Here is a 21,187-nt window from a genome sequence, read left to right as displayed (position 1 = left end):
GCATAGGCTGCCTTTTTACTTCCCTGACAAAGATTTTGGTACACAAAAGTGTTTAATTTTGAGAAGATACTATTTATCTATTTCTTTTCAATGCTCCTGCTTTGGGTGTAAGGTATAGGAAACCACTCCTATTATAAGATTTATAAGATATTTCTCTACATTTTCTTCTAACAGTTTTATGGACTTTGCTGCTTAGGTCTTTGATACATTTTGAGTTAATTTTTGTATAAGATGTGAGATATGAATCCTCTTTCACTCTTTTGCATATAGATATCCAGTTCTCCAAACACCATTTATTGAAGAGAATGCTCTGTCCCAGGTGGGTTGGCTTGACTGCCTTATCAAAGATCAAAGATTGTCTGTAAATGAGAGGGTCCATTTCTGAACACTCATTTCAATTCCATTGGTCAGTATATCTATCTTTATGCCAGTCCAAACTCTTTTGACCTCTGTAGCTTCATGATATGCTTTAAAGTCAGGGAGTGTGAACTCCATCCCACTTCATTTTTCTTTTTAAAGATATTTTTAGCTATTTAGGGCACCCTGCCCCTCCAAATAAATTTGGTTATTGGCATTTCTATTTCCTCAAAGTGTGTTGTTGCGGTTTCTGTGTAACATTTTTTTTTATTGTGAAATAGAATATATATACAAAAAAGCAATAAATTTCCAAGCATATATATATGGCTTTTTTTTTTTTTTTTTTTGCATGGGCAGGCAGTGGGAATCGAACCTGGGTCTCCAGCATGGCAGGCAAGAACTCTGCCTGCTGAGCCACCATGACCTGCCCCCAGTATACATTTTAACAAGTAGTTATTGAACAGATTTTAAAGTTTGGTAGGGGTTACAGTTCCATGATTTTTCATTTTTTCTTCTAGCTGCTCAAAGACACTGGAGATCAAAAGAAATATCAATATTATGATTCAACAGTCATACTCATCTGTTAAATCCTCTTTTCTCTGTTATACCCTCCTTCTTTTTTCTTTTTTGTGAAAACATAGATACAGAAAAGCAATAAATTTCAAAGTACATCAAAACAATTAGTTGTGGAACAGATTTCAGAGTTTGGTATGGGTTACAATTCCACAATTTTAGGTTTTTACTTTTAGCTGCTCTAAGGTACTGGAGTCTAAAAGAAATATCAATATACTGATTCAGCAATCATACCCATTTTTTAAACCCTACCTCCTCTGTATAACTCCACTATCACCTTTGAACTTTCTCCATTCTTTAGGGGTATTTGGGCTATGCTCATTCAGTTGTTGGGGTTTTAATTGGTTTCAATTGAATCTATAAATCAATTTGGGTAGAACTGACATCTTAACTATATTTAGTCTTCCAATCCATGAACATGGTATGCTCTTTCATTTATTTAGGTCCTCCATGATTTCTTTTAGCAATTTCTTGTAGTTTTCTATGTATAAGCCTTTTGTATCCTTAGTTAAATTTATTCCTACACATTTGCTTCTTTTGCTTGCTATTGTAAATGGAATTTTTTTCTTGATTTCCTCCTCAGATTTTTCATCACTAGCATATACAAATACTTCTGAGCTTTTGCTGTTGCTCTTGTCCCCTGCCACTTTGCTGTGCTCATTATTAGCTATACTGTAGATTTTGGGGGATTTTCAATATATAGTATCATGTCATCTGCAAACAAAATTTTACCTCTTCCTTTCCAACTTGGATGCCTTTTATTTTCTTTCTAATTGCTTTGGCTAGAATTTCCAGCACAATGTTGAATAACAATGGTGACCATGGGCATCCATGCCTTGTTCTCTATCTTAGAGGGAAAGCTTTCAGACTTTCCTCACTGAGGATGATGTTAGCTGTGGGATTTTCATATATTCCCTTAGTATTTTGAGGAAGTTCCCTTCTATTCCTATCCTTTGAAATGTTTTCATCAGGAAAGGATGTTGAATTTTGTCAGATGCCTTTTCTCCATTAAATGAGGTGATCATGTGGTTTTTCCACTTTGACTTATTGATATGGTGCATTACATTAATTGATTTTCTTGTGTTGAACCAGCATTGCATACCTGGAACAAATCCCACTTGGTCATGGTGTATAATTCTTTTAATGTGCTGCTAGATTCAATTTGCAAGTATTTTACTAGGATTTTTGCATCTATATTCATTAGAGATTGGTCTGTAATTTTTTTTTCTTGTAGTATCTTTGTCTGACTTTGGTATTAGGGTGATGTTGGCTTCATAGAATGAATTAGATAGCTTTCCCTCCTCTACAATTTTTGTGAAGAGTTTGAGCAGGATTGGTACTTATTCTTTCTTGAATGCTTGGTAGAAGTCACATGTGAAGCCATCTATTCCTGGACTTTTCTTTTTTAGGCATTTCTTCTTAAACTTATTTTAATTGTTAAACATAACATATATACAAAGAAAAGGGAAAAAACAATGATTTTCAAAATGTACTTCAATAAATAGATACAGAACAGATTTCAGAGTTTTTTTTACGGGCTACCATTCCACTATTTCAGATTTTTCCTTCTAGCTGCTCCAAAATGCTGGAGACTAGAAGAAATATACATTTCTCTTTTTTTGTGAAAACTAACATATATACAAAAAAGCAGTAAATTTCAAAGTACATCACAACAATTAGATGTAGAAGAGATTTCAGAGTTTGGTGTGGGTTACAATTCTACAATTTTAGGTTTTTGCTTCTAGCTGCTCTAAGGCACTGGAGACTAAAAGAAATATCAATATACTGATTCAGCAATCATCCCCATTTGTTAAACCCTACCTTCTCTGTATAACCCCACCATCACCTTTGATCTTTCTCCCATTCTTTAAGGGTATTCAGCCTAGGCCCATTCTTACTTTTTCATTTTGGAAGGGGCTATTGAAAACATGGATGGGGGATGGGGCTAGTAGATGTTCTGAAGAGGTTAGTCCCTTTGCATTTCAAGACTTATCTGGTCCAGGGACCCATCTGAAGGGTGTAGGTTTCTGGAAAGTTACTCTAGTGCATGAAACCTTTGTAGAAACTTATATATTGCCCTAGGTGTTCTTTAGGATTGTCAGGAATAGTTTTGGTTGGGGTTTAGCAAGCTATGATAGGTAGCAATGTCTAACTGAAGTTTCCAGAAGAGTAGCCACCAGAGTAGCCTGTTGACTCTATTTGAACTCTCTCAGCCAGTGGTACATTATTTGTTCCACTCCCCCCCCCACCCCCACCTTTTTGTGAGTATGACATTGTTGATCCCATGGTGCCAAGGCCGACTCATCCCCAGGAAAAATCTCCCATGCCACCAGGGAGACTTTTTTTTTTATATATATAAATGGGCAGGCACCAGGAATTGAACCGAGGTCCCCACCACGGCAGGCGAGAATTCTGCCACTGCACCGCCCCATCTGGGAGTCTTTTACCCCTGGATGTCAAGTCCTATCTAGTGGGGAGGGCAATGATTTCACTTGTAGAGTGGGGCTGAGTCAGAGAGAGACAGACAAACAGACAGAGAGATAGGCCACATGTGAGCAACAGAAGAGGTCCTCTGGAAGTAACTCTAAGGCATAGCTAAAGGTAGCCTACACTTCTCTGCTATATACATAAGATTCACAAAAGCAAGCAAGTCTCAAGATCAAGGGCTTGGCCTATTGATTTTGCTGCCCCTAATGTCTGACATAGTATCAAGGGTTTCCCCAGTGGTAAAGTTTAATATTTCCATATTTTTCTCCCATTCCTCAAGGGCCTTAGCCAATACTTTTTGATTATCTGTTTAATATACTTTGGGATATATCCAGACATTACATACAGCTATATAGGATTAAAGGCCCTCACTTCTATGTTTTGGGAGCTTCTTCATACTGATTCAATCTCTTTACTTGTGATTAGTTTGTTAAGGTTGTCACTTTCTTCTCCATTCAATGTTGGTTGTTCATGCCTTTCTAGGAAATTGTCCATTTCATCTACATTGTGTAATTTAATAGTATATGGTTGCTCATATTATCCTCTCATTGCCTCCTTTATTTCTGCAGGGTCGGTGGTTATGTCCCCTTTTCCATTTCTGATTTTATTTGTTTGTATCCTCTCTCTCATTTTTTTGTTAGCCTAGCTAAGAGCACATCAATTTTATTGATTTTCTTTTCATTTATTTCTGCTCTGATCTTCATTATTTCCTTCTGTTTGCTTTGGGATTTGTTTGCTGTTCTTACTCTAGTTCTTCCAAGTGAACTGTTAATTCCTCAATTTTTGCTCTTTCTTCTTTTTTAATATAGGCACTTAAGGCAATTTATTTCCCTCTCAGCACTGCCTTTGCTACACCCCATAAATTTTGATATGTTGTGTTTTCATTTTAATTTGCCTCAAGATATTTACTGATATCTCTTGTAATTTCTTCCTTGACACATTGGTTATTTAAGAGAATGTTGTTTAGCCTCCATATATTTGTGAATTTCTGGCCCTCTATCTGTTACTGGTTTCCAACTTTAGTCCATTATGATCTGAGAAAGCGTCTGGTTATAATTTCAATATTTTTTAATTTATTGAGACTTGCTTTGTGGCCCAGCTTATGGTCTATCCTTGAGCTACTGTTGTGGGGTGTAATGTTCTGTACATTTCTGTTAAATATAGTTCATTTATCATATTATTCAAATCCTTGTTTCCTTATTGATCTTATGCTAGCTACTCTATCTTTGATGAGAGTGGGGAATTGAATTCTCTATTATGGTACAGGTGTCTACTTCCCACTACAGTGTTGTCAGTGTTTGTCTCATGTATTTTGGAGCACTCTTAGTGCAGAAATATTTATGACTGTATAGGCCAAACCCTTGATCTTGAGACTTACTCTTGTGAAGCTTATGTAGGTAGTGGAGAAGGATAGCCTACCTATAGGTATGCCTAAGAGTTACTTCTGGAGGAACATCCATGTACATGGGACATGACATCCAGGGGTGAAAGTCTCCCTGGTGGTATGGGAGATGATTCCCAGAGATGAGTCCTGCCCTGGCACCATGGGATCAACAACTCCATCCTGACCAAAAGGAGGAAAAGAAGTGTAACTAATGAAGTATCAGTGGCAGACAGAGTTCAAATAGAGTCAAGAGGCTACTCTGGAGGTTGCTCTTATGCAAGCTTCAATTAGACATTGCTACCTATCATAACCTGCCAAACCCCAACCAGGACCATTCTAGACAATCCTAAATAACACCTAGGGCAATATATAAGATTCCACAAGGGTTCCATGCACTTAGAGTAACTTTCCAGAAACCTACACCTTCCAGATGGGTGCCTGGAACAGATATGTCCTGAGACATAGAGGGCCCAGCCTCTCCAGAACATCAGCTAGTTCCCTCTCCCTACCCCATATTATTGTCAGGCCCTTCCAAATGAAAAAGTTAGGATGGCCATAGCCCAAACACCCCTAAAAAGAGGGATAGAAAGATCAAAGGTGATGGTGGAGTTATACATAGAAGCTAGGATTCAACAAATGAATATGATTGCTGAATCATTAAATTGATAACTCTTTTAGTCTCCAGTATCTTAGAGCAGCTAGAAGTAAAACCCTAAAATTGTGGAATTGTAACCCATGCCAAACTCTGAAATCTGTTCTGCAACTAATTGTGGTGCTGTGCTTTGAAATTTATTGCTTTTTTTGTATATATACTACTTTTTACAGAAAAAAAAGTTGATTTTGATGCTAAAAAAATATTTATTCCTTCTAGCTTCCTATATTTTGGAGCAGTTAGAAGGAAAAATATGAAAGGATCATATTATAGCCCATGACAAACTCTGGGATCTGTCCTGTAACTACTTGTTGAAAAGTGCTTTGAAAACTATTGCTTTTTTCTTTCTTTGCTTCATATATATTTTATATTATACAATAAAAAGATTAAAAATAAAAAATAAAAAGACTTGTAAATAAATGGAAAAAATTATGATTGCATGTCTTCTTGTTGAATTGTTCCTTTTATTAATACATAGTGTACTTCTTTGTCTGTTTTAGTTGTTTTACATTTGAAATGTAATTTGTCAGATATTTGTATAGCTACCCCTACTCTTTTCTGGTTGTTTTGGATGAAATATATTTTCCCAATCTTTCAACTTATTTTTGTTCTTGGGTCTAAAGTGTGTCTTTTGTAGACTTAATCCATTCTGCTTGTGTAAGTCTTTTGATTGGGGAATTTAATCCATTAACATTTAATGTTATTACTATAAAGGCAATACTTCCTTCTGTCACTTTGTCATTGCATTTTATATGTCATACCTCATGTTTTTCTCTTTTTACTTTCACTGATAGTCTTCTTTTCTACACCGTTCTCCAGACCTTTCTCTCCTGCCTTTTCCTATGTGCCTGTAATGCTCCCTTTAGTATTACTTGTACATCAGGTTTCTTATTCACAAATTCTCCCAGTGAGATATTGGGCAAACACAAAGAAGAACTCAAAAGTTTGATAAAAACAAATAGCAGAACTTCTGGGAATGAAAGTCACAATAGAGGACATGAAAGAAACAATGGAAACCTACAGCAATAGATTTGAAGAGGCAGAAGAAAGGATTAGTGAACTAGAGGACTGGACATTTGAACTCTGACACACAACTGTTTGTCTGAAAATATTTTAATCACCCTTAGTTTTGAAGGACCATTTTTCTGGATGTAGAATTCTTGGTTGGCAGTTTTTTTCATTCAGAATCTTAAATATGTCACACCACTGCCTTCTTGCCTCTATAGTTTCTGCTGAGAAATCCACACAGTCTTATTGAGCTTCCATTGTATGTGATGGATTGTTTTTTCTCTTGGTGCTTTCAACATTCTCTCTTTCTCTTTGATATTTGACAATCTGATTAGTAAGTGTCCTGGAGTATGTCTATTTGGATCTATTCTGTTTGGGGTATGGTGCACTTCTTGGATGTGTAGTTTTGTGTCTATCATAAGAGATGGGAAATTTTAAGTGATTATTTCCTACATTATGTTTCTTCTTTTCCCTTCTCTTCTCCTTCTGGGACACCCACAACACATGTATTCATGAACATCATGTTGTCATTCAATTCCCTGAGACCCTGTTTATATTTTTCCTTTCTTTTCCCTATATTTTCATTTGTGTGTCAGAGTTCAAATGTTCAGTCTGCAGTTCACTAATCCTTTCTTCTGCCTCTTCAAATCTATTGTTGTAGGTTTCCATTGTTTCTTTCATGTCTTCTATTGTGACTTTCATTCCCAGAAGTTCTGCTATTTGTTTTTATCAAACTTTTGAGTTCTTCTTTGTGTTTGCCCAATATCTTCTTTATATCCTGCCTCAACTTATTGATTTGATTTTTGATGAGATTTTGCTTATCTGTTCAAACATCCTGAATTAGTTGTTTCAACTCCTGTATCTCATTTGAAGTGCTGGTTTGTTCCTTTGTCTGGGCCATATCTTTGATTTTCCTAGTATGACTTGTTATTTTTTGCTGATGTCTAGATATTTGATTTCCTTAATTAGTTTGTTCTGGGGATTGTTTTCACTCTTTTACTGAGGGCTTTCTTTCTGGATGGTTTTGTTCTCTATCTGTTCTTTGACATTCAGTTCAACTTATTCTAGACCTTTAGCATAGGTTCTGTTTAACTGATCAGAATTTTTCAGTTCTTGTTTTTCTGTTTCTTGCCCTACCTATATGGAGCATTTTCTTTTGAGGAAGGTCTCCCCAAATATTATAGACCCCAGTCATATTTTCCCAGAACAGACAGGCCCACATCTCAGGAGGAGAAAGTAGCCAGCATAGTTTTACCTGAGGGTGCAACCCAGCAGGTTGTCAGACTTTCCTATGAAGCCTCTAGACTCTGTACTTTTCCTATCCTGCCCAGCATATGGTGCTTGTCTGTCCATGGCTTCCCACCAGCTTAAAGTGATGCAATGCCTTTAATTCAGCAGACTCTCTACCAAGGGTGTGGTTGAGACAAAGGTGAGGTAGTAGGTGGGCTTTGATTGCTTCTGTTTTCCAGCCCCTGGGGTCTGAAATCCTTGAAGGAGGGATTCCTCTTGAGCTAGTCCCTGCTTCCCTTTTCTTGTGGAGAATATGCCCTTTAGGGAATTAACCCCTTTCACCTAGCTAGTTGCTTTGTCTCTCAGACATGCCTTAGTTCTGCCCTTGCCTGCTACAGTGCTGGAGCCTATAATTGCTTGCAGTTCTATTTAATTAGCTGTTAAAAAGTTTAAAAAAAGTGAAAAAAACCTTTTCAGAGCCGACTCTGGGTTTCAGGTTTGTCAATCAGTAGTTTTAATTAGCACATGGCTCTATGTATCTCCAGGCTCTACGTGCCCCCTTTTCTTGGGGTCCAACCCTTTCCCAGTAATTTGTACTATCTGACTCAAAAAGCCTCTAGTGTATCCTTTTGCCCATTAGCCCCACCCCTTCTCTTCTGGGGCTTTTGCCCTAGTTCCTTTAGCGTTTATGCCAAGTTTGTCTTTGCTGGGACCCTTGTTTCAGTAGTTAGACTTTCTTAATTCCACCATTGGAGATTGGATGAGCTAAGCCCATGCTACTAGTAAAGTCTGTTTCCTTTCCCCTTGGGGAACCAGCCTGCCATGCCCATGGGGGAAGGGATCAGTCTCTGTGGTTTGGGGGACTTACAATTCTGTGTAGGATCTCAGCCTTTTCACCTGGTCCAGATTGGTGTATGCTGTGTGTCTGTTCACTGATGTTCCCCCAGCAGTTGTTCCATACTGCTTTTGGCTATTTACTAGGTGCTCTGAAGGAAAAACTAAATTCCACACCTCGCTATGCCATCTTGCCCTGCCTCTCTATTCCCATGTATTTTAATCTCTTTGATGCCATTATTAATGAACTCCTTTTCTTATTTCATTTTCTCATTTTCCATTGTTACATATGAAAAAATTGATTTTTATATTTTGAGATTGTATCCTGCAACCTTGCTGAACTCATTTATTAGTTCTAATAGTTTTTTAGTGTATCCCATGGGACTTCTATAAACAAGATCACGTTATTCTATAAATGGAGGTATTTTTACTTCTTCCTTTCCAATCTGGATGTTTTGGTTTTTATTCCTTCATTTTGTTGCCTAATTTCCCTCACTTGAACCTCTAGTACAGTGTTTAAGGGAAGTGATGTGACTAGACATCCTCTTCGGGGGAAAGCATTTGGTCTTTCATCATTAAATACTATGTTCCTGTGGTTTTTTCACAGAAGCCCTTTATCAGACTGCGGAAGTTCCCTTCTATTCTTAGTTTGTTGCATTTTGTTTGGTTGCGTTTTGTTTTTACCATGAAGTGATGTTGAATTTTTTTTCAAATATTTTGACTGTGTTTTATGAGATAATCATTGGTTTTTTGTCCTTTATTCTGTTGATATGGCATATTACATTAATCAATTTTTAGAAATTAAATCAACCTTGCATTTCTGGTGGTATTCGATTTTTTCTTTGATCTGTCTCTACTATGCTTCTCAAGGATGGAGACCACATTTATTGTATCTGAATATCAGGATCTAGTAAACATCTAGGGTAAAGGCATAAATTGGGAGCCCAGCTATCCAGTTCAGTCCATAGTCCTGTCTTGTTTGGCCTGCAGTGTTAACAAATAAGAATAATAATAAATCAATTAATTGTCAATATTTAAAAATAAAGATGTATCACCTAAGAAGCTGGATTACTAATATTTCTTGAAAAAAAACTCCAAGAGATTCTGTAATAGGTATTACCATGTCCACTGGCTGATGCTGCAGTGTTCTGTAACATTTAGATGGAGCCCTTGCTGTTCAATGCGTAGTCTCCGTTACTCTCATTCAGCCTACTTCATTTGCTTAATTATCTACTCATGGGCATTCGAGTTTGTGACCTTGATTTAGAATCTCAGGTTATGATCCTCTTTTAGGCTGAGACATTGCAAATAGATGCTCAGGTGTTTTTAACAATATTAACTAAAGCAAAACAAGACTACTTATTGAATTATTTTGCGCTCAAGAACCTTTTGAATCATTTACAGAATTAAGGGCACTTGGACATCAAACATTTGTTTTTACTAGACACGTTGAATGATTACAGAAAAATGCAGAAAATAGAATTTCCACATACCTCTCACACCCACATACACATGTAGTTTTCTCTATTATTAATACTTTGCATTTGTGTGATGCCTTTGTTACAACTGATGAAAGAATATTATTTTAATTAAAGTATTAACTGTAGTCCATAGGTCATGCTTTGTTGTACAGTATGATGACTTAAAAAGAATTTTTTTCTTTTTACAAGTAACATATATACAATCTAAAATTTCCCATTTACCACATTTAAATATATAATCCAGTGCTATTAATTATTTTCATAATGTTGTGTTATGATAACCACCATCCATTCCCAAAACTTTTCCATTACCCAAACAGAAACTCTGGCCAATTAAATATTAACTACCCATTCCTTAAACTCACCCTGGCCCCTGATAATCTGCATTTTAATTTCTGATTCTATGAATTTGCTTATTCTGATTATTTCATATCAATGAGATCATACAATATTTGTCCTTTTGTGTCTGGCTTATATCACTCACAGTACATTCATGATGTAGCATGTATCAAAACTTCATTCCTTTTAAATCCAGGTTTTAATCCTGAGCCAATTTTATGGAAGCAGCTATTTCTCTTAATCCCTATTCAGTACTATAGGTTGGAAACTTGATTCAATAATCTCCATAAAGATGGGACCTTTTAATTAGATGGAGATGTGACTCTGCCCATTCCAGGTAGGTCTTGATTAGTTTACTGGAATCCTTTAAAAGAGGGAACATTTTGGAGAAATTTCAGAAATGACAGAAACAACAGATATGACTGAGCTGAAAGACTTTCAGAGCAGAGCCAACAAACAGAAAACAGAGATGCAGATATCTGGAGATACTTGGAGCCCAGCAGATGATGCCATGAGATGTTAAGCAAGCCAGAACCTGGAGAGACCAAGGGAAACCAACAGATGGAAGCCAGCCCTGGAGAAGTAAAGTGAGGGACCCCCACAAAGACAGAGACTGAAAGCAGCAGAACCCAGGAGCAAGGGACCAGAAGATGCCAGCCATGTGACTTCCCAGCTGATAGAGGTGTTCCAGACCAATTTAATTGGCTTTTCTTGAGTGAAGGTGATCTCTTGTTGGTGCCTTAATTTGGACACTTTCCTTTCTTAGAACTATAAACTTGTAACTTATTAAATTCCCCTTTTTAAAGGCCATTCCAGTTGCCATATATTGCATACCAGCAGCTTACTAACTAACACAGCATATACTACATTTTGTTTATCCACTCATCAGTTGATGGATACTTGGGTTGGTGCCATCTTTTGGCGATTTTGAAGAATGCCACAAGGAACATCAGTGTGTAAACATCTGTTCCAGTCCCTGCTTTTAATTCTTTGGGGGTATATACCTAGAAATGGGATTGCCAAGTCCTATGATAAGTCTATACTTTACTTTCTAAGGAATCAACTGTCTTCCATGGAGGCTGTACCATTTTAGATTCCCACTAACAATGGGTGAGTATTCCTATTTCTTCAACACGTTATTTTCTGTATTTGAATGGTTGGGTGTTAAGTGATATCTTAGGGTTTTGATTTGCATTTCCCTAATGGCTAATGATATTGAGCATATTTTCCTGTGCCTATTGGTCATTTGTATATCTTCTTTGCAATTCTTTGGTTCATATTTAAATTGGGTCTTCTTTTTGTTGTTATGTTGTAGAATATCTTTATATATCTCAGGTATTAAACGCTTCTCAGATATGTGGTTTTTCTACCATTCTGTAGATTATTTTTTTCCTTTCATGATGAAATACTGTGATGCACAAAAGCTTTTAATTTTGATGAAGTCCCAGTATCTACTTTACCTTTTGTTGCTTGTGCTTTTGGTACAAAATCTAAGAAACCATTGCTTAACACAAAACACTAAATATGCTTCCTTATGTTTTTTTTCTAGTAATTCTGTGGTTTGGGTTCTTATATTTCATATTTTGATCCACTTTGAGTTAATCTGTGTATATGGTGTGATGTGGTGGTTCACCTTCATTATTTTTGCATATGGATGTCCAGTTTTCCCAGCACCATTAGTTGAAGAAGCGGTTCTTTCCCCAGTGAGTGGACTTGGTACTGTTGTTAAAAATTGATTGGCAATAGATGTGAAGGTTTATTTCAGGACTCTCAGTTCAATTCTATTGATCTATATATCTGTCCTTGTGCCAGCACCAGGCTGTCTTGATTACTGTTGACTTGTAATGAGTTTTTAAATCAGGAAGTGTTTGTCCTCCCACTTCGCTCTGTTTTCAAGATGATTTTGACTCTTTGGGACATTTCTGTGTAAATCTGATGGACTGGCTTTTCCATTTCTTCAAAGAAGGCTGTTAGAATTTTTATTCAGATTGCATTGAATCTATAAATCACTTTGAATAGAATGGACATCTTAGCAATATTTAATCTTCTAGTCCATGAAATCTGGATGTCCTTCCATTTTTTTTAGATCTTCTTTTATTTCTTTTCAGCAAAGTTTTCTGCTTTTCTAGTTTTCTGTGTACAAGTCCTTTGTATTTTTTGATAGATGAGTTGCTAGTTATTCTATGCTTTTGGTTGCTATTGTAAATGGAGTTTTTTCTAGATTTCTTCTTCAGATTGTTCTCTAGTGTATAGAAATGCTGATTTTTGCATGTTGTCCTTGTACTTCACCATTTTGCCAAATTCAATTATTTTTTAAATGCAATTTTATTGAGATACATTTGCACACTGTACAAACCATCCAAAGTATACAATCAATGGCTTGCAGGATCATTGCACCGTTGTGCATCCATTTTCTTGAAATGTTTGATACAATTACCCTGTGAAGCCATCTGATCCTGGGTTTTTCTTTGTTGGGAGGTGTTTGATTACTGCTTTAGTCTCTTTATGTGTTATTGATTTGTGAGATTGTTTATTTCTTCCTGAGTTAGTGTCGGAAGTTTGTGTGTTTCTAAGGATTGCACAAAAACTGTTAATATCAAGGATTTTTTACCTTAATGTTTTAACTGTCATTTTTTATCTTAAATATTCAAATCTTACATCTATGACATAATAATGGTATTTACTCCAATAAATAAGTATAATTTCAAATATCCTATTCCATTTTTTGACAGATATTAATAATCATAATCTACATTTAAAAAATCAACCATAGCTTAAAAACCTGTGTACAGTAAAAGTAATTTTAGACAAAAAACTGATTGTAGAATCACATATATTTGGTAATATTAAAACTGAAAAATAATTGACCTTGAAAAAATTATTTTTTAACCAAAATTTTATACAAAAATTATCTTTTTGAAAAATTTGAATGATAAAATTTGACTTCTAAAATAATGACCAATAAATAAAATTAAAAATAGCAGGTGGTAGAAGAGAAATAACAAAGGTTAAAGCAGAAATAAATGAACTGGAGAACAATAAAACAATAAAAAGAATCAACAAAACCGAAAGTTGGTTCTTTGAGAAAATCAATAAAATTGATGCATCCTTAGCTAGACTAACAAAATAAAGAGAGAGAGAGGGGATGAAAATAAACAAAATCAGGGTGGTCATTATCCTGGATCCTGAAGAAATTTTTAAAATCCTAAGACTACGACAAAACTACTTGAGCTGGGCAGGCCACGGTGGCTCAGTGGCAGAGTTCTCACCTGCCAAGCTGGAGACCCGGGTTCGTTTCCCGGTGCCTGCCCATGTTTAAAAAAGAAACAAACAAGCAAAAAAACTACTTGAGGTAATAAACAAATTTGTCAAAGTGGCAGGATACAAGATTAATGCACAAAAATCAGTGATATTTCTGTACACAGGCAATGACCTATCTGAGGAGAGGTTTAAGGAAAAAATTCCATTCAAAATAGTGGCCAGAAAAATCAGGTATCTAGGAATAAGCCTAACCAGGGATGCCAAGGACTTGTATATAGAAAACTACAAAACATTGCTAAAAGAAATAACAATTACCTAAATTGATTGAAAGATATTCTGTGCTCATAGTTAGGAAGGTTGAATGTCATTAAGATGTCAATTCTACCCAAATTTATCTACAGATTCAATGCAATACCAATCAAGATCCCAACAACCTGCATTGAAGACTAGAAAAACTTAATTGTTAAATTTATTTGAAAGGAAAAGAGATCCCAAATAGCTAAAGCTATGTTAAAAAAGAAGAGTGAAATGAGGAGACTATGACTTCCTGACTTAAAGCTTACTACAATCAAAACAGCATGTTATTGACACAAACATAGAAGTATTGACCATTGGAATGGAATCAAGAGTGTGGAGATAGACCACCAAATCTATGGACAATTGATCTTTGATAAGGCCCCCAAATCCACTGAACTGGAACACAATATTCTTTTCAATAAATGATCATGGGGTAATTGGATATCAATAACCAAGAGAACAAAAGAGAACCTATACCTTAACTCTATACGAAAATTAATTCAAAATAGATTAATGACCTTAATGTAAGAGCCAGTACCATAAAATGCTAAAAGAAAATGCAGGGAAACATCTTCACAACCACGTAAATAAGAGGTAGTTTCTTAAACTTTACACCTAAAGCAGAGCAGCAAGAGAAAAAATAAATATGAACTCTATAACAGCAAGAGCTTCTGTGCCTCAAAGGACTTTGTCAAAAAGGTGAAGAGACAGCCAGCTCAATGGGGAAAAATATTTGGAAGCCACATATTCAATAAAGGCTTGATATCTTGTGTACCTAAAGAAATTATACAGCTCAGCAAGAAAAGAACAAACAACCTATAATAAAATGGCAGAGGATATGAATAGACACTTTTCTGAAGAACAAATACAGATGGCTATAAAGCACATGACAATATGCTCATTTTCATTAGCTATAAGGGAAATGCAAATCAAAATGACAATGAGATATCAACTCACACCTATAAGAATGTCTGCTATTAAACAAATGAAAATTAGACTTGTTGGAGAGAATGTGGAGAAACTGGAATACTTATTCATGGTTGGTAGGAATGTATGGTATAGCCACTGTGGCAAACATTTTGGTGATTCCTTAAAAAACTAAATATTGAGTTGCCCCATGGCCTGGCAATACCAATATTCAGTATATACCCAGAAGAGCTGAAAGCAGTAACACAAACAGAGATTTTCACACTAATGTTCATAGCAGCACTACTCACAACTGCTAAGAGAAGGAAATAATCCAAGTGCCCATCAACAGACTTGTGGATGAACAAAATCTGGTATATACATACAATGGAATATTTGCAGCATTAAGACAAAATGAGGTCCTGAAGCATATGACAATGTGCATGAAACTTGAGAACATAATGCTGAGTGAAATAAGTCATACAAAAAAGAACAGATACTGTATGATTTCATTATTATAACTCTGGTAAAGGTAATCTCAGTGGTTACACTGTAGAATATCCAAACCTAGAGGTACAGAAAAGCTAGAGATGGAGGAAGGACTACCCAATGAATAATGGTAACTAATTAGCAGGGTTATAAGTAACATTACCATATTGAAAGTGAATATAATTGAAAGAGGATGTATACTGCCAGGTATCCCATTGATTAAATTTACAATTATAAATATGTTCTCACATGAACTATTTCAAAGGTTTGATATTAGACAAATAATCAATAGTAGAAGGGGATAGAGAAGAGCTAAAAATGCATGCTATGGCCAATAATTAACAGGAGGACGTCAATAGTACCATAGCATGCAGGGACAACAAATTGGGTGGGGAAAGACAAGTGGTAACGGGTAGTTTTGATTTGATAGTTGGTGATGCTTTGTTTGTTGATTCTTTGTCAATATGAACAAATTAAAATTGTCTAAAATTGAGAGTGCTGCTGATTGTACAACCAAATGAGGATACTGTAAGACCTGGTTTGTTTATTTCGTACTTTATCTATAATGCTCAGTAGATTAAGGGAGCCAAAGGGAACAATGACTGAGAAGCAGAATGGCAAACAGTGATGTAGACATAAGATGGAATATTGTGTGACTACAAAAAGGAATGAAGTTGTGAGGTACACAATGAAATGGATGAACCTTGGGTACATTGTTCTGTGCAAAATAAGCCAGAAACAAAAGAACAAATATAGTGTGTTCTTTTTATGAAAATACTTATAAGAAAATTGGAGCCTAAATTGTAAGCCCTTATAGCAGCCCACACTTAGTCTGAAGTTGTAAATGTATTTCTAGATTCTGAGACACTGAGCTATATTTGCATCAGCTGGTATTTCCCTGGAACTTTGAATGACTCTGTGACACCTAAGACCCAGAAATGGAGTGCTACAACCCTGAAAGTTAGCATAGCTGTATATAACAACTGTTAAAGTAACTGAAAAAGATATCAGGCCTAATTAGAGTCAAAAACAAAGCCGATCTGGCTGGGTCTAGGGTAAATCAGAATACAGGGTTAAGGATGATAGTGTCTGTACTCTAGACCTTCATCTACTATATGAGACCAAAGGCAGAGAGGTTTATTATGTCTAGAACCTAAATTTTTGATAACACATAATCTAAATCAACTTGTCTGGGTAGCTCATTTAAACAATTCAAACTCCTGAAGTTCAGAATCAGAATGATTCTGTATAGCTTGATATAATACCAGGATACATCTCAGACTATGGTGGGCTGATAATTAAAAAGTATTGGTATAGTTCCTTGAGGGTCCAGAAGGAAATATATATGGAATTCTTAAACTTTCCCATGTGGGAAACCCCAGGTACTGTCTCAACCACTGGGGACTCCCAAGAAAATAGGCTAAGCACTGGATTTTGAGGCTTACTCTAATGAAATTTATTTCTGTAGGGGAGAAGCTAAGACTACCCATAATGAAATCTAAGAGTTGCTTCCAGGAGACCTCTTTTATTGCTCAGATGTGATCTCTCTCTCTAAGCCCAACTCTTCAAGAAAAATCATCACCCTTACCCCTACATGGGTCATGACATTCAGGAATGGAAATCTCCCTGACAATGCGGGGCTTGACTTCTGGGGTTGAATCTGATGCTGGCACTATGGAATTGACAGTGACTTCCAGGCCAAAAGGAGGAAAGAAGTGTAATAAAATAAGGCATCAGTGGCCAAGAGAGATCAAATAGTGTCAAGAGTATATTCTGGAGGCTACTCATATGCAAGCTTTGGTTAGATAGTGCTAATTGCCATAGTTTGCTAAACCTTAACCAACATCATTCCTGTTGACTCTTAAGAAAACTTAGGACTCAAACTGAGACTCTATAAAGGTTTCATACAATAGGTTTACTTTTCTGGAACCTCTAATTCCCAGAGGTTTCCTAAGTCAGATAAACCCTGAATCTCAGAGGGAGGAACCTCTCCAAGATTATCAATTGATTACATCCCCCTATCCTTTAGTGTTAACACCCCTCCTCAACATGAGAAAGTCAGAAGGAGCATTGCCTAAAGATCCCTATAGATGTGGAGAGGGATCAGACGAGAAGGAAGATGTATAACACAGAAAATAGGAGTTAACAAACTAGTGTGACTCCTGAATCACTATGTTAATATTCCTTCTAATCTCCAGTGTTTTGGAGCAGCTAGAAGGAAAAATGTGAGATGGTGGAATGGTAGCACATGATGAACTCTGGGATCTGTTCTGTAAATGCTTATTGAAGTATGCTTTGAAAATTATTGCTTTTTCTTTCTTTGCTTTGTATATATCTTGTATTTTATAATAAAAAATAGCAGATGGTATTTGATATGGATTTAAAAATTGATCAATAAAATCTTCAATAAATTATGAAGAAAACAATTTACTTTGATAAAAATAATTTAAATAAAATTTAAATTAATATAGAAAATATTAAAAGTAATTTAATTATACTTACATAGAAAATTTATCAGAGTTGATAGTTTTCTCAAGAAAATGCTTTCTGAATATATTTTTGAAAATTAATTTTTGTTTGTATAATTCAGATGCTATTTTTTACAAAAAAAAAATTAGCCAGGATCAAAATAGTCAACAGGTCAAAATCTTGGAAATCCAAACTACAAGATCAAAATAGTTTTCCATTTAAGGGCTCTGTCAATAATGGTATCTGATTGACTGAAGCCAGGTGAGTGAGTGCAGTATTACCAAGAGGAATTTCATAAAATTGCAATTGTGTAGACATTGCTCAATTTCTTGGACATAGTAGAGGGATAAAAACACAGAGAAGAAGAGATTAATATAAAGTCATAGAATACTTATATGTCAGAGGTATTTACTTGAGAGTACTGATGAGCCCATTTTCTCTTTCTTCCAATAAGAACACCAATCAGGGTCCTGAGGTGTGGAAGATGGAAAGCATTCCCGCTAACAAAATGTCCATTGCATGGCAGCTACCACAATATGCCCTGGTTACAGCTGGAGAGGTCATGTTCTCTATTACAGGACTTGAGTTTTCTTATTCTCAGGTAGGTTTAGAAAGTGGAAGGTGGAAATAGAAACACTGCTTAGGAGATGGTGAGGTTAACTCTGGTTTAAAAGATATGTGACCTGGCCTAGACATCCATCTCTTACGGCCTTGAGTTCCATATATATGACCCTGAACACAGAGCCATCTTGAATCCTGGGGTCATGGAGCCTATGCTTTTTGAGCTCGGGGTAAGGATACTTAAAGTTCATGATTTACAGCTGTAGATTTCAAACCCATGCTCAATTTTGTCTATACAACCTACTGTATAACTGAGCAAAGTAATTAACTTCTCGGTAACTCTATTTTTCTTTATATGTAAAATAAGAATACTAATAGAAGTTATCTTTTAGGGTTGTTTTGAGGATTATATTAAGGTAGTCAATTAAGAACTCAATTTTATATTTATTGTTAACATTATCACATTTACCTGAATCAGTGTAATAACTGAACTTAGTGGGGGGAGTTGAAGTCTAGTGGCTTTTGTGGGAGAAGTTCCCTAGGGTGTGGAGTGGTGTTCAGGGTGTTTAATCACAAAGTTTTATCCTTTTTAGGCTCCCTCAAGCATGAAATCTGTACTCCAGGCAGCCTGGTTGTTGACAGTTGGAGTTGGGAATGCCATCGTGCTTGTTGTGGCGCAGTTCAGTGGCCTGGTACAGGTATGGATCTGAGAGAAGCAGGAGCTCATGTCTATCCTAGGTTTTCCCTTCAACTCCCTCTTTCTCTCTTCCCTCCTCTGCCACCCAAATCTCCCACTCTGTGCTGTGCCATATGACGGTTTAAATACATGTGAACTTTGCCAGGAAAATAGACATATGTAAGTGGCAATAACAGCTTCCATAGTCCCAAGAGAAGAAGCCAGTGAACCCAGTTTTCTTCTTTAAGCCTCGGCTTACACTAATAATCCCAGATCAACCTGCACCCCAGTCCTTGTCCTATGAAGATCTCTTTAGTATCCAGGTCTCTTCATATCCTTCTCTTGTATTTATTTCTCCCTGCAGTGGGCCGAATTCATTTTGTTTTCCTGCCTCCTGCTGGTGGTATGCCTGATCTTCTCCATCATGGGCTACTACTATATTCCTGTAAAGCCAGAGGATATTCAGGGGCCAGCAGATAAAGATAGTCTCCATATCAAGGGGAGCATGATCAGCCTGGAGACCAAGACAAGGCTCTGATGGCTCCTGAACTCTGCCTGACTCCACATCCTGGCCTTGGTCTCAACGATCACACATCTTCAAGCATTTTTAGTTTTTCTCACTGGGTTAGGTGAGAGGTATCATCATTTTCTGAGCTGATCTCCTCTACTTTTCTCCCATAATAGAAGCAGTTTTAGAACTGGGTTTTCTAGTACATCTTTGAGCAAGGCCCCTGAGACTCTGTCTTCCCATCTTTCAGTGAGTTCAGTAAATCTTATGCATCTTATGAAGCTGACCTCTTGCATCCAAATGGCCATAAAAACCACAAATGTGTAATTGAGATCAGTCTCTATGGGTGGGCGAAGTTTTGTGGGAATTTTTTTATGTATACCTGCTGTTTAGTCCTGATGTCCCCACTTGTTGAGGTGCTGAGTTAGGGACAAATTGAAGAAATGGTTTTACAAAAGTTGCCATAAGCAGTTGTGTTGTGCTCTTCACAGGGACCTCAAGAATTGATCTATACGGTGTTTTTTGGTCCAAGGGATGGCCTATCAGCTGGCCAAGCTTGGTAAGACTCTAGTAAATTTTCAATACAGATGGTAGGAGACATAATGCCATTTTATTAACACATAGAAAAGACTATATCTTTCTAATAATTAGAGTATCTTATCTACTCACCCAAACACCCCTTTATCAATGCTGATAGATTTGGAAACCAAATTAAAGATAGTAAATGTTGGTTAATTGGTTCTGGAGACATGAACAGGAATAAATTGGAGAAATCCTAATGAGGCATTCTTTTCTTTTTTTTGGCATGGGCAGGCACTGGTAATCAACCTGAGTCTCCGGCATGGCAGGCAAGAGCTCTGCCACTGCACCACCATTGCCCACCTATGAGGCATTCTTTTACAGCACACATTACTTTTAGGGACCACAATATTTTCCAGGATTATGCCCACCTCTGGATAGATGTATAGGCATTAATTGTAATTTTGCAAACCTACATTTTCCATGTTGTTGGGCCACCTTTTTATTATTATTATTATTATATCTTTTTTTTTTTTTTTTTTAACATGGGCAGGCACCAGGAATCGAACCCGGGTCCTCTGACATGGCAGGTGAGCATTCTTGCCTGCTGAGCCACCGTGGCCCACCCCTTTTCATTATTATTACATCATGCCTTGCTATTGCAAAAAAATCTTTACCATATTTTTTTTAATCTAACTGCCTTTTGTTTGGTATTTTTCCTTTTGCCACAATCAAAGTGGTGGCTCTGTTTTGGTAGTTTCCTTTTTTTTTTTTTTTTTTTTTTTACGTTTCCCATATAATCTTTAAGTGTCATTTCTTCTTTTAGGCCAGGAAATTCCCTGTTTATTCAGCAAGTTTATATCAATGCTCTAGGTTTAGGTTCTAAAATAGCTGCCCTCAATAGGGCTGCCTGATCCCACATGATGATCCTATCAAAATCTGTGGGGGTGGGGAGGTAGTAGAAAATGAACTATCTTGGTTTGTTTATGAAAAAGGTTAAGAAGCACTACCTTGCTAGCAATTAATGAATCAAAGGGCAGACATGGAAATATCATTACTGTGCAGTATATTGCTGAGAAAAAGATGGACCACTAGAGAGCCTCATTTCCACTGGTTTTGCTCCAATATTCTAACCTAGAACAGTGTTGAGTATCAC

At 36.5% G+C, this 21,187-nt stretch overlaps 1 protein-coding gene across 1 annotated transcript in view; it reads left to right on the top strand.

Annotated features, from left to right (window-relative positions):
- SLC15A2 (solute carrier family 15 member 2) overlaps positions 1–20,498 on the top strand; it is a 59,307-nt gene extending 38,809 nt beyond the window's left edge. Inside the window, exons 20-22 of the mRNA XM_077118177.1 lie at positions 18,222–18,368; positions 18,922–19,026; positions 19,369–20,498. Coding sequence (XP_076974292.1) covers positions 18,222–18,368; positions 18,922–19,026; positions 19,369–19,542 — 426 coding nt within the window. The 3' untranslated portion in view covers positions 19,543–20,498. The remainder of the gene's footprint in view (positions 1–18,221; positions 18,369–18,921; positions 19,027–19,368) is intronic.
- Positions 20,499–21,187: the final 689 nt, after the last annotated feature.

The sequence above is a fragment of the Tamandua tetradactyla genome, chromosome 10, assembly GCF_023851605.1.
Source record: "Tamandua tetradactyla isolate mTamTet1 chromosome 10, mTamTet1.pri, whole genome shotgun sequence".
Classification (NCBI taxonomy): Eukaryota; Metazoa; Chordata; class Mammalia; order Pilosa; family Myrmecophagidae; genus Tamandua; species Tamandua tetradactyla.
The sequence above is the reverse complement of the archived record's forward strand: the minus strand, read 5'-3'. Positions and strand labels throughout refer to the sequence as shown.